We start from the raw sequence: 13,118 nt of genomic DNA on the forward strand, positions 1-13,118 counted from the left end.
GGTCAGTTGTGATGGAGTGGTCAGTGAGTGGTGAGGAATGGTCAATAAAGGGTGTCCAGTGGTCAGTAAAGAGAGTTTGGTGGTCAGTGAGTGGCATGGGTTGGTCAGTGCCTGGCATGGGGTCGATAAAGGCAGTTGCAGTGGTCAGTGCCTGACGTGTGGGTCAGTGCCTGCTGTGGGGTCACTCAGCAGTTCCAGTGGTCAGTGTTGGTCAGTGGTCAGTGCCTGCTGTGGCCCCAGCGCTCACTCAGAGCCGTTCCCGCTCAATAAATTCCCATTTTTCCCTTTCCCCCCTCAATTCCACCCCTGCGGCTCCAGTGCGTTTTCTGCAACCTCAAATTTATTTTACTGCAAAACCTCAGAATTTACAAACTCCAGAACGGATTTTACTGCAAACCCTCAGAATTTACAAACTCCAGAGCGGATTTTACTGCAAAACCTCTGAATTTACAAACTCCAGAAGGGATTTTACTGCAAAACCTCAGAATTTACTTTTACTGCAAACCCTCAGAATTTACTTTTACTGCAAACCCTCAGAATTTACAAATCCAGAACGGATTTTACTGCAAAACCTCAGAATTTACAAACTCCAGAGCGGATTTTACTGCAAACCTCGATACAAATCAGATGATTTTACTGCACCAGAAACAACTCCAGCGAATTTTACGCAAACTCCAGATGACTTTTACTGCACGAAACAACTCTGACACGCAATAATGATTTACGAGCTCCCGCCCCAGCCCAGGCGCTGCCGAACCATCGCGGGCAGGAAATGGCGCAGGAAATGGAAGAACTCGCGGAACAGCGGCGAGGGGGGCTCGGGCTGGAGCTGCAGCCGCACTTGGGGGTCCCGGCGCGACCCCCCCGGGCGGGCGCTGAGCCGGAAGCGCAGCAGCGGCACCGGGGGGGGCCCGGGGGGGTCCCCGCTGTCCCCTCGGGCGATGGCGGCGGTGACGGCGCGTTCGAGCGCCAGCGGGGGGAGCCCGAGAGCAGCAACGGGACCCCCGAGATCCTGGGGACCCCCAATGTCCTGAACACCCCCAGGACCCCCGAGAGCCCGCGGACCCCCAGAGCCCTGAGCGCCACCGGGACCCCCGAAATCCAGGACACCCCCAGAGTCCTGAACACCCCCGGGACTACCGAGATCCTGGGGACCCCCGAGATCCTGGGGACCCCCAAAGCTCTGAGCAGCAACGGGACCCCTGAAATCCTGGGGACCCCCAGAGTCCTGAACCCCACCGGGACCCCCGAGATCCTGGGGACCCCCGAGATCCTGGGGACCCCCAAAGCTCTGAGCAGCAATGGGACCCCCAAAGTCCTGAACCCCACCGGGACCCCCAAAGCCCTGAGCGCCACCGGGACCCCCGAGATCCTGGGGACCCCCAGAGCCCTGAGCACCCCCGGGACCCCCGGGATCCTGGGGACCCCCGGGACCCCCGAGATCCTGGGGACCCCCAAAGTCCTGAACACCACCGGGACCCCGAAACTCCCCGGGACCCCCGAGTTCCCGAACCCCCTCGGGATCCCCGAAATCCGGGACACCCCCGGGACCCTGAACCCCTCGGTCCCCCCCGTTCCCCGCAGCCCCCTCGGAGCCCCCCCGGTGCCGGAGGCGGCGGCGGAGGCGGCGGCGGCCCCGCCACACCCGGTACCAAACGCAGCAGCTCCACCGGGAGGGACCCGCGGGGCCCCGGGGCCGCTTGGCGGGCGGGACCCCCGCCCCGTCCGGGACCCCCGAGGGGAGGGGGCGCTTCGAGCCCGGCCCCGGGACCCCAAATTCCCCATGGGAATCGTCGGTCACCTTCTCCAGGTGACACCGAGCTCCCGAGGGTGGCTCTGAGGGATCCCCCGATGTCCCCGTGTCCCCAAATTCCCCCCGGGACCCCCCTGTCCCATTCCCCAGGTGACACTCAGCTACCGGGGGTGTCCCCGTGTCCTCAAATTCCCCTCGGGATTCATCTGTCACCTCCTCCAGGTGACACCGAGCTCCCGAGGGTGGCTCTGAGGGATCCCCCGATGTCCCAGATTCCCCCCGGGACCCTCCTGTCCCATTCCCCAGGTGACACTCAGCTACCGGGGGTGTCCCCGTGTCCCCAAATTCCCCCCAAGACCCTCCTGTCCCCCTCCCCAGGTGCCATTCATCTCCCGCGGGTGGCTCCCCAGATTCCCCCAGGTCCCCAAATTCCCCCCGGGACCCCCCTGTCCCATTCCCCAGGTGACATTCATCTCCCGGGGGTGGCTCTGAGGGATCCCCCGGTGTCCCCGATGTCCCAAATTCCCCCTGGGACTCTCCTGTCCCATTCCCCAGGTCACACTGAACTCCCGGGGGTGGCTCCCCTCATCCCCCAGGTCCCCAAATTCCCCTGGACCCTCCTGTCCCATTCCCCAGGTGACATTGGGCTCCTAGGGGTGGCTCCCCTCATCCCCCGATGTCCCCGTGTCCCCAGATTCCCCCCAAGACCCCCCTGTCCCCCTGCCAAGGTGACACCGAGCTTCCAGTGGTGGCTCCCCCTCATCCCCCGTGTCCCCAAATTCCCCCCAGGACCCCCCTGTCCCCCTCCCCAGGCGCCCCTCGCCCCCCGTGCCCTCGGGCTCGCAGCCGCACCCCAGCACCTCCCTGAGCACGAACGCCACGGCCTCGCCCACCTCGCTCTGCGCGACCCCCCCGCGCCCCCCCGGGGGTCTCAGCGGCACCTGGATCACAAATTCCCCCCCCTGGGGACCCCCAAAGCCCCCGCGGCCCCCGCGCTCCGGGGGCTGCAGCAGCCGCATCAGCCCCCAAGGGCGGCCCCGCCGCGACCGCTGCGCGAACTCGGGCCCGCGGCACAGGCGGGCGGCGTCGCGACAGCAGCGCACGAATCGCGACACCGTGCGCGCCGTCACGTTGGCGGCCACGTTGTGGCTGAGCTCGAAGGGGTCCTGCAGGGTCAGGGGGCCCGGGCGGAGACCCCCGAGGGCCTCGGGAGGGGGGCGGGGCAGAGCGCGGCCCTCCAGGGGCGACAGGAGGAGCCCCCCCAGGTCCAGCGTGGAGAAATACGAGAAGAATTCGGCCAGGAGGGAGGCTGGGGTGGAGGGGAGGGGTGGTTAGAGAGGGGTGGGGATACCCCTGGGAATGTCCGGGGGAGCCCCGAAATCAGGCAGGAATAACCCCGGAAATAGCCCCAAAATCAGGCAGGAATAATCCTGAAAATGGCCCCAAAATCAGGCAGGAATAACCCCGGAAATAGCCCCAAAATCAGGCAGGAATAACCCTGAAAATAGCCCCAAAATCAGGAAGAAACTGCCCTAAAATCAGGCAGAAATAACCCTGAAAATAGCCCCAAAATCAGGCAGGAATAACCCCGGAAATAGCCCCAAAATCAGGCAGGAATAATCCTGAAAATAGCCCCAAAATCAGGCAGGAATAACCCTGAAAATGGCCCCAAAATCAGGCAGAAATAATCCCGGAAATAGCCCCAAAATCAGGAAGAAACTGCCCTAAAATCAGGCAGAAATAACCCCAAAAATAGCCCCAAAATCAGGAAGAAACTGCCCTAAAATCAGGCAGAAATAATCCCGAAAATAGCCCCAAAATCAGGCAGAAATAGCCCCCAAATCAGGCAGAAATAACCCTGAAAACAGCCCCAAAATCAGGCAGAAATAATCCCGGAAATAGCCCTAAAATCAAGCAGAAACTGCCTTAAAAACGTCCAGAAACAACCTCAAAATCCCCCAGAAATAGCCCCAAAAACCACCCAGAAACCCCAAAACCACCCCAAAAATCCAGTGGGATTTGAGGATTCCCCAGTGGGACTGGAGCCCCCTCCCCAATTTAGGAGCCCCCAAATTTGGGTTTGGGGCCTCTCCTGCATTTAGGGACTCTCCCCCCAGAGGGTTTGGAGCCCCCTCCCCAATTTAGGACCCCCCTAAATGCGCCCCCCCAGTGGGTTTGGAGCCCCCCCAATAGGACTGAAGCCCCTCCCCGGTTTAGGACCCCCCAAATCTGCCCTCCCCAGAGGGTTTTGGAGCCCCCTCCCCAATTTAGGACCCCCCAAATCTCCCCTCCCACTGGGTTTGGAGCCCCCTCCCCACTGGGTTTGGAGCTCCCCCAGTGGGATTTGTGGCCCCCCATTGGGACTGAAGCCCCTCCCGGATTTCAGGACCCCTCCCCAGTGGGTTTGGAGCCCCCTCCCCAATTTAGGATCCCCCAAATCTGCCTTCCCAGTGGGTTTGGAGCCCCTTCCCCAATTCAGGACCCCTCCCCAGCGGGTTTGGAGCCCCCTCCCCAGTGGGTTTGGAGCCCCCTCCCCAATTCAGGACCCCTCCCCAGCGGGTTTGGAGCCCCCTCCCCAATTCAGGACCCCTCCCCAGCGGGTTTGGAGCCCCCTCCCCAGTTCAGGACCCCTCCCCAGCGGGTTTGGAGCCCCCTCCCCAGTTCAGGACCCCTCCCCAGCGGGTCTGGAGCCCCCTCCCCAGTTCAGGACCCCTCCCCAGCGGGTTTGGAGCCCCCTCCCCAGCGGGTTTGGAGCCCCCTCCCCAGTTCAGGACCCCTCCTCACCCACCGGCGCTCTGTCGGTTCCCGCTGGGCTCCAGCGCCGCCGCGTCCCGGGGGAAGCTGCAATCCCACTGCCCAACCCGGGCACGGTCCTGAGGCCCTGGAAGCGACACGGGGCGGGGTCAGAGACCCCCGAAATGGGTCTGGGGTCCCCCCCCAAAGGGTCTGGGGGTGTCGGGGCACCTGCGAGGAGGCGGAGGCGGCGCAGCGAGGGCAGCACGGGGGGGGCGCGGCTCTGCAGGAACAGCACCAGCAGCAGCGTCAGCGCGTAGTTGGTGAGGAGGGGGCCGCCCCCGGCCCGGTTCCCTGTGCCAATAACGGGGGGGGGGTCGTGCCGGGGGTCCTCGGTGAGATGAGACCCCCCCTCAATCGGCCACGACCCCCCCTCGGTGACTGGAGGAGTTTGGGGCTGGGAGGGGCGGCACCCTTCCCATTTTGGGGGGGGTCTCTGCCCATTTTTGGGGTCTCAGTCCCTTTGGGAGGGGTCTCTGCCCCTTTTTGGGGTCTCAGTCCCTTTTTGGGGTCTCAGTCCCTTTGGAGGGGTCTCAGTTCCTCTGGGAGGGGTCCAAGACCCTTTGGGGGGGGTCTCAATCCCTTTGAGAGGGGTCCCTGCCCCTTTTTGGGGGTCCTCGCCCCTTTCTGGGGGTCTCAGTTCCTTTGGGAGGGGTCCCTGCCCATTTTTGGGGCTCACAGTCCCTTTGGAGGGTCTCAGTCCCTTTGGGAGGGGTCTCCAGATGCTTTTGGGAGTCTCAGTTCCTTTGGGAGGGGTCTCTGCCCCTTTTTGGGGTCTCAGTCCCTTTGGGAGGGGTCTCAGTCCCTTTGGGGGGGGTCTCCAGACGCTTTTGGGGGTCTCAGTTCCTTTTGGGAGGGGTCTCAGTCCCTTTTTGGGGGTCTCAGTCCCTTTGGGAGGGGTCCCTGCCCATTTTTAGGGTCTCCCAGCCCATTTTGGGAAGGGGTCCCAGCCCATTTTTGGGGGTCCCAGCCCCTTTTTAGGGTCTCTCATCCCATTTTTGGGGGTCCCAGCCCCTTTTTAGGGTCTCCCTGCCCACTTTTAGGGTTTCCCAGCCCATTTTTGGGGGGTCCTATCCCATTTTTGGGTTTCTCAGCCCCATTTTTAGGGTGTCCTATCCCATTTTTGTGGTTCCCAGCCCACTTTTGGGGGATCCCATCCCATTTTTGTGGTTCCCAGCCCCATTTTTAGGGTGTCCTATCCCATTTTTGGGTTTCTCAGCCCCATTTTTAGGGTGTCCTATCCCATTTCTGTGGTTCCCAGCCCCTTTTTAGGCCCCCCATCCCATTTTTGGGAGGGGTCCCATCCCATTTCTGTGGTTCCCAGCCCCATTTTTGGGGGTCCCATCCCATTTTTGGGTTTCTCAGCCCCCTTTTTAGGGTGTCCCATCCCATTTTTGGGTTTCTCAGCCCCATTTTTAGGGTGTCCCATCCCATTTTTGTGGTTCCCAGCCCCTTTTTAGGCCCCCCAGCCCATTTTGGGGAGGGGTCCCTCACCGGCCAGGCGCTGCCCCCCCGCCCAGAACCACACAGGGGAAGAACGGGCTGTGGGGAGGGAGGGTCCCAGCCCTCTTTTGTGGTTCCCAGCCCATTTTTGGGGGGTCCTATCCCATTTTGGGGAGGGGTCCCTCACCGGCCAGGCGCTGCCCCCCCGCCCACAGGCGCAGGGCGTAGCCCAGGGGCCGCACCCGCGGGTCGGCGTCGGCGCAGAGGCGCAGGAAGCGAGTGTTGAACAGGGCCAGCCTGGGGGTTGGGGGGAAACGGGAGAAACGGGCAAAAATGGGGAGGAAAAATGGGCAAAAATGGGGAGGAAAAATGGGCAAAAATGGGGAGGAAAAATGGGGAGGAAAAATGGGCAAAAATGGGCAAAAATGGGGAGGAAAAATGGGGAGGAAAAATGGGCAAAAATGGGGAGGAAAAATGGGCAAAAATGGGGAGGAAAAATGGGCAAAAATGGGGAGGAAAAATGGGCAAAAATAAGGGGAAAACGGGCAGGGAAAAGGGGGGAAAAAAGGAGGAGAAATGAGAAGGGGGACCCTGGTTCCTTCCCAGTCACCCTCAGTCCTCTCCCAGTCACCCCCAGTCCCCCCCAGTTACCCCCAGTCCCTCCCATTCCCACTCCCAGTCCCCTCCCAGTTACCCCCAGTCCCTCCCAGTTGCCCCCTCCTCCATATCGCCCCCCTCATGCCCCCATCTCCCTTCCCAGTTACTCCCAGTTCCCTCCATGCCCCCCTCCCAGTGCTCCCATTCCCTCCCAGTCCATCCCAGTCCTTCCCAGTCCCTCCCAGTCCCCCCCATTCCCCCCCATCTCATCCCAGTCCCTCCCATTCCCATCCCAGTCCCTCCCAGTCCCCCCCATTCCCATCCCAGTGCCCCCCAGTCCCCCCCAGTCCCTCATTTCCTCTCCCAGCCCCTCTGAGCCCCCTTCCCAATGCCCCCCTCTGCCCCCAATCCCCTCTCCCCAGTCCCTCCCAGTCCCTCCCATTCCCCCCCATTCCCATCCCAGTCCCTCCCATCCCCATCCATCCCTCCCAGTCCCTCCCATTCCCATCCCAGTCCATCCCAGTGCCCCCCAGTCCCTCCCATTCCCATCCCAGTCCATCCCAGTCCCTCCCAGTCCCCCCCATTCCCATCCCAGTCCATCCCAGTCCCTCCCAGTCCCCCCCATTCCCATCCCAGTCCCTCCCAGTGCCCCCAGTTATTCCCAGTCCCTCCCAGTTATTCCCAGTCCGTACCGGTTGTCCAGGCACACGTCCCCGGCCAGCCCCGACTCTTTGTGGCAGAATTTGACCACGGGGCGCCGAGCGCCGGGCACGGCCCGGACCCCCCGGACCCCCGGCACGCAGCGCCGCAGCACCGCCCCCACCAGCGCCAGCCGCTGCTCCGGGGGGGCCCCGCGCCCCAGCAGGGACCCCCCAGACCCCAAATGGGACCCCCCGGACCCCAAATGGGACCCCTCGGACCCCAAATGGGACCCCTCGGACCCTGAAAGGGACTCATCGGACTCGGAGGATTCATCTCCCGACAGGGACCCCTCGGACCCCAAATGGGACCCCTCAGACCCCAAATGGGACCCCCCACACCCCTCAGACCCCAAATGGGACCCCTCAGACCCCAAATGGGACCCCTCGGACCCCAAAAGGGACCCCCCGCACCCCTCAGACCCCAAAAGCGATCCCTCAGACCCCAAATGGGACCCCTCGGACCCCAAAACGGACCCCCCGCACCCCTCAGACCCCAAAAGCGATCCCCCAGACCCCAAAAGGGACCCCTCGGCCTCCAGGGACTCATCCCCCGACAGGGACCCCTCAGACCTCAAATGGGCCCCTCTGTCCCCCAAAAAGGACCCTCTGTCCCCCACAAGGGACACTTTGAGGGAGGGGTCTTGGTCCCCCAAAAGAGACCCCTCAGACCCCATAGGAGACCCCTCAGACCCCAAAAGGGACCCTTTGAGGGAGGGGTCCCTGTCACCCGAAGGAGACCCCAAATGGGACCTGTCAGACCCCAAATGGGACCCCTCAGACCCCAAAAATGACCCTTTTAAGGGGGGGTCCCCATCCCCCAGCAGTGTCCCCGGGCTCTGGGGGTCCCCGTTTGGGGTCTCTGGGATTTGGGGGTCCCCGTTTGGGGTTCTCAGGCTCTGAGGGTCCCCGTTTAGGGTCCCCTCCATGGGGGGGTCCCCATTTGCAGTCTCTGGGTTCTGGGGGTCCCCGTTTGGGGTCTCTGGGGTTTGGGGGTCCCCGTTTGGGTTAGGGTCAGGGTTTTTGGGGGTCTCTGGGTTCTGGGGGTCCCCGTTTGGGGTCTCTGGGCTCTGGGGCTCCCCCAGCTCCAGGTGCAGGTCCAGGTCGCAGCCGTGGACATCGAAGCCGTTGACGGAGGAGCCGTAGGGGACAACGGAGCAGCCTGGGGGACACGGGGGGGGCAGATGGGGACAGGTGTGCCCAGGTGTGCCCAGGTGCGCCCCAGGTGTGCCCAGGTGTATCCCAGGTGTATCCCAGGTGTGCCCAGCCATGCCCAGGTGTGCCCAGGTGTACCCAGGTGTATCCCAGGTGTGCCCAGGTGTATCACAGGTGTATCCAAGTGGTGCCCAGGTGTATCCCAGCTGTGCCAGGTGTATCCCAGGTGTACCCAGGTGTACCCAGGTGTATCCCAGGTGTGCCCAGGTGTGCCCAGGTGTATCCCAGGTGCCCTGAGCAGTGCCCCAGGTGTACCCAGGTGTGCCCCAGGTGTATCCCAGCCATGCCCAGGTGTGTGTGTACCCAGGTGTATCCCAGCCATGCCCAGGTGTGCCCCAGCCGTGCCCAGCAGTGCCCAGGTGTACACAGGTGTGCCCCAGGTGTATCCCAAGTGTGCCCGAGGTGTACCCAGATGTGCTCCAGGTGTATCCCAGCAGTGCCCCAGGTGTATCCCAGGTGTGTACCCAGCCGTGCCCAGGTGTGCCCCAGGTGTACCCAGGTGTGACCCAGGTGTATCCCAGCCGTACACAGGTGTGCTCCAGGTGTATCCCAGCAGTGCCCAGGTGTATACAGGTGTATCCCAGGTGTGCCCAGGTGTATCCCAGGTGTGCCCAGCCATGCCCAGGTGTATCCCAGGTGTGCCCAGCTGTGCCAGGTGTGCTCACCTGGGAAGAACTCGGTGAACACCTCCCTGATCAGGGTCACCAGCAGCTCCCGCAGGTGTGCCCAGGTGTATACAGGTGTATCACAAGTGTGCCCAGGTGTGCCCCAGGTGTACCCAGGTGTGCCCAGCAGTGCCCAGCTGTGCCAGGTGTGCTCACCTGGGAAGAACTCGCTGAACACCTCCCTGATCAGGGTCACCAGCAGCTCCCGCAGGCGCCGCTCGGCCGCGCTCAGCTCCAGAGCCCGCACCAGGAGCTGCAGCTGCGCCCACACCTGGGGACAGAGAAACTGGGAACACTGGGAACACTGGGAACACAAACTGGGAACACTGGGAACACAAACTGGGAACACAAACTGGGAACACTGGGAACACAAACTGGGAACACTGGGAACACTGGGAACACAAACTGGGAACACTGGAAACACAAACTGGGAACACTGGGAATGGCAAACTGGGCAAACTGGGAATGGCAAACTGGGAACACTGGGAATGGCAAACTGGGAACACTGGGAATGGCAAACTGAAGCTGGCCAAACTGGGCAATGGACACAAACTGGGAGTGGCCAAACTGGGAACAACTGGGAAACTGGGAATGGCAAACTGGGAGGCCAAACTGGGCAAACTGGGAAGGGCCACAACTGGCTGCACATGGCAAACTGCAAATGGTCCAAACTGGGGGCCAAACTGGGCAAACTGGGAACAACTGGGAAGGCCCAAACTGGGCAAACGGGAGGGCCAAACTGGGAGTAGCCAACTGGGCAAACTGGGAATGGCAAACGGAGCCAAACTGGAGAGCGCCAAACTGGCAAACTGGGCAAGCTGGGAGTGGCCAAACTGGGCAAACCGGGAATGGCCAAACTGGGCAAATTGGGAATGGCCAAACTGGGCAAACTGGGAGTGTCGTCCCCACCTGCGGGACAGGGCAAACTGGGCAAACCGGGAATGGCCAAACTGGGAATGGCCAAACTGGGAATGGCCAAACTGGGAATGGCCAAACTGGGCAAACTGGGAATGGCCAAACTGGGAATGGCCAAACTGGGCAAACCGGGAATGGCCAAACTGGGAATGGCCAAACTGGGCAAACTGGGAATGGCCAAACTGGGAATGGCCAAACTGGGAATGGCCAAACTGGGAATGGCCAAACTGGGCAAACCGGGAAAGGCCAAACTGGGAATGGCCAAACTGGGCAAACTGGGAGCTCTTCCTTGGCCTTACTGGGAGCAGCCCTCCGTCCAGCTGTACTGAGCAAACTGGGAGCACTGGGAGCCCCCAAACCCCCCTGGGAGAGCTTTGGGACCCTCCCCAACATCACCAAGAGAGCTTTGGGACCCCCCAAAACCCCCTGGGAGAGCTTTGGGACCCCCCAAAAAACCCTTTAATCACCCCAGGACCCCCATAAACCCCCAGGAGAGCTTTGGGACCCCCTCAATTCCCCCCCGCGAGCCCCCCACTCACGTCCTGGGCCCGGCCCAGCGCCTGCAGCAGCCCCGGGGGTCCCGGGGGGTTCCCGGGGGGCTCCCGGGGGCGCTCCCGGGGCCATTCCCGGTGCTCCCGGGGCCGCACCCGCAGCCGCCGCCCGTCCAGGCAGTGCCGGGGCTGCTCCAGCGCCCGCTGCCGCCCCGCGGGGTCCCGCAGCTCCACGATGGCGAACGCGCCCTGCGGGGGACACACAGGGAGGGGCTATCGCGATAGGCGCGATATCGCCTCAGGGCGGGAGCGCTCAGGGGTTACCGGAGCCTTCCCGCTGCAGGGACATCGGGACAGCCCCGGGAATCTCTCGGTGCTATCGCGATATCGCCTCAGGGCGGGAGGGGACAGGGGCACCAAATCCCCCGCAGGGTAATCAGGATCCCCCTCCCCATTCTGTCCTTCACTATCGCGACAATCGCGACATCCCAGAGCCCCAAAATGCCCTCACGAAGGAGCCAAAATCCCGGCTCTCCCACCGCTTCTTCCTCGACTATCGCGACAATCGTGGGGTGCCGGTGTCCCCTCCCGCCGCTTCCACCCCGACTATCGCGACAGTGACAAGGTGCCGCTGTCCCCTCCCGCCGCTTCTTCCTTAATTATCGCGACAATCGCGGGGTCCCGACCCTCCCGCCGGTGCCGCACCTTGTCCTTGTCCATCACGACTGTCGCGACAGGCCCGAAGGCGCGGAAGTGGCGCCGCAGCTGCTCGGGCGCGGTGCCCCGGCGGAAGCCGCTGACGAAGAGGCTGCGCTGCTCCTGCGCGCGCCGCTCCGCCCGCAGACACCGGAGCCGCGCGTGGCGCTTCCCCGACAGGTGCGAACGGAGGCTCGGCACTGACGGGGTTAACGGGAATTAACGGGGTTAACGGGGGTTAACGGGGGTTAACGGAGGCTCGGCACTGACCGGGTTAACGGGAGTTAACGGGGTTAACGGAGGCTCGGCACTGATAAGGGGTTAACGGAGAGAGCGGGGTAACGGGGTTAACGGGGGTTAACGGGGTTAACGGAGGCTCGGCATGAGGGTTAACGGGGTTAACGGGGTACGGAGGCTCGGCACTGAGGGTTAACGGAGAGCGGGTTAACGGGGGTTAACGGGTCGGGGTTAACGGAGGCTCGGCACTGAGCGGGTAACGGGTTAACGGGGTTAACGAGGTCGGCATGACCGGTTACGGGAAGAGCGGAGTTAACGGGGTTAACGGAGGCTCGGCACTGACCAGGTTAACGGGAGAGAGCGGGGTTAACGGGGGTTAACGGGGGTTAACGGAGGCTCGGCACTGAGCGGGTTAACGGCAGAGAGCGGGGTTAACGGGGGTTAACGGGGGTTAACGGAGGCTCGGCACTGACCCGGTTAACGGCAGAGAGCGGGGTTAACGGGAGTTAACGGGAGTTAACGGGAGTTAACGGGGTTAACGGCAGAGAGCGGGGTAAACGGGGGTTAACGGGGGTTAACGGAGGCTCGGCACTGACCGGGTTAACGGGAGTTAACGGGGTTAACGGGGACTGGACACTGAAGGGGTTAACGGGGAGTACCAGGGGGTTAACGGGGGGAACGGCGGTTAACGGGGACTGGACACTGAAAGGGTTAACGGGGAGTACCAGGGGGTTAACGGGGAGGAATGGCGGTTAACGGGGATAATGGGAGTAACGGGCTCGGCACTGCGGGGGTTAACGGGAGTAACGGGGGTTAACGGGGATAACGGGGATTGGGCATTGCAGGGGTTAACGGGAATAACGGGAGTTAATGGGGGTTTACGGGGGATTAACGGGGGCAACGGGGATTAATGGGAGTAATACAGGCTCGGCACTGCGGGGGTTAACGGGAATAACGGGTGTTAACGGGGATTAATGGGGAGAGCGGGGATTAACGGGATAAGGAAGGCTCGGCACTGGGGGGGTTAAACGGGATCAACGGGGCTGGGAATTGGCGATACCGGCAAGAAGAACGGGGCTCATAGGACCGGCAGATCCCCGGGACCGGGAATTGGGGTAATAGCGACTCCCCGGTCCCGCTAAAACGGAGTTTGGAAGCCCTCCCTGTCCTGGTTAACGGGGCCCCGGAGCACCCCCCCCTCCAGACACGGGAACCGGGGACTCTCACAGGAGGGTCCCGGAGCCCCCAGCCCCGGTAACCGGGACCGTAGAGCTCCCCCCGGTACCGGTAACCGCCGCCCCCTCAGTCCCCGGGATCACTCACGGTTGGCCGTGGTGATCTGGCACAGGCGGCAGCGGAAGCCGCCCCGGTGCAGCGGCTCCACGTCGGGATCCTTTGCCGGGTCCGTTACCGGATCCGTTACCGGTACCGGGACCTTTAGCGGATCATGGCCGGAGCCCGTTACGGGGTCGCAGCCCGGGTCCATGTCGGGATCAGGGCCCGGTCCCGGCTCCGGTTCCATGGCGAGCTCCGGTTCCCGCGCCCGTCCCTCAGCCACTTCCGCCGGAAATGGTCCGTCCCTCCCCGCTCCCCCACGCGCGGTCCATCCCTCACA

At 62.9% G+C, this 13,118-nt stretch overlaps 1 protein-coding gene across 1 annotated transcript; it reads right to left on the reverse strand.

Moving 5' to 3' along the window:
* Positions 1 to 721: 721 nt before the first annotated feature.
* Positions 722 to 13,043, reverse strand: TUT1 (terminal uridylyl transferase 1, U6 snRNA-specific). Its single transcript, XM_064736954.1, has 10 exons — positions 12,827 to 13,043; positions 11,276 to 11,466; positions 10,619 to 10,819; positions 9,321 to 9,435; positions 7,279 to 8,446; positions 6,177 to 6,286; positions 4,718 to 4,840; positions 4,542 to 4,634; positions 2,577 to 3,062; positions 722 to 2,241 (listed from the first exon to the last, which is right to left on the reverse strand). The coding sequence occupies exons 1-10, from the start codon at positions 13,023 to 13,025 to the stop codon at positions 722 to 724; spliced, it is 4,206 nt and encodes a 1,401-aa protein (XP_064593024.1). The 5' UTR covers positions 13,026 to 13,043.
* Between the last annotated feature and the right edge of the window lie 75 nt (positions 13,044 to 13,118).

This window comes from Zonotrichia leucophrys, unplaced genomic scaffold (genome assembly GCF_028769735.1).
Source record: "Zonotrichia leucophrys gambelii isolate GWCS_2022_RI unplaced genomic scaffold, RI_Zleu_2.0 Scaffold_34_1600103, whole genome shotgun sequence".
In the NCBI taxonomy this organism is placed as follows: domain Eukaryota; kingdom Metazoa; phylum Chordata; class Aves; order Passeriformes; family Passerellidae; genus Zonotrichia; species Zonotrichia leucophrys.

Bases quoted from the DNA above. Each gene is read 5' to 3' on its own strand.
- TUT1 (XM_064736954.1), bottom strand. From the start codon at position 13,025: ATGGAACCGGAGCCGGGACCGGGCCCTGATCCCGACATGGACCCGGGC. The intron at 11,467-12,826 runs GTGAGTGATCCC...TAACCCCGTCAG, and splicing joins CCAGATCACCACGGCCAACC to TGCCGAGCCTCCGTTCGCAC. The intron at 2,242-2,576 runs GCGAGGGGCGCC...GGGATCCCTCAG, and splicing joins CGAGCCCGAGGGCACGGGGG to AGCCACCCCCGGGAGATGAA.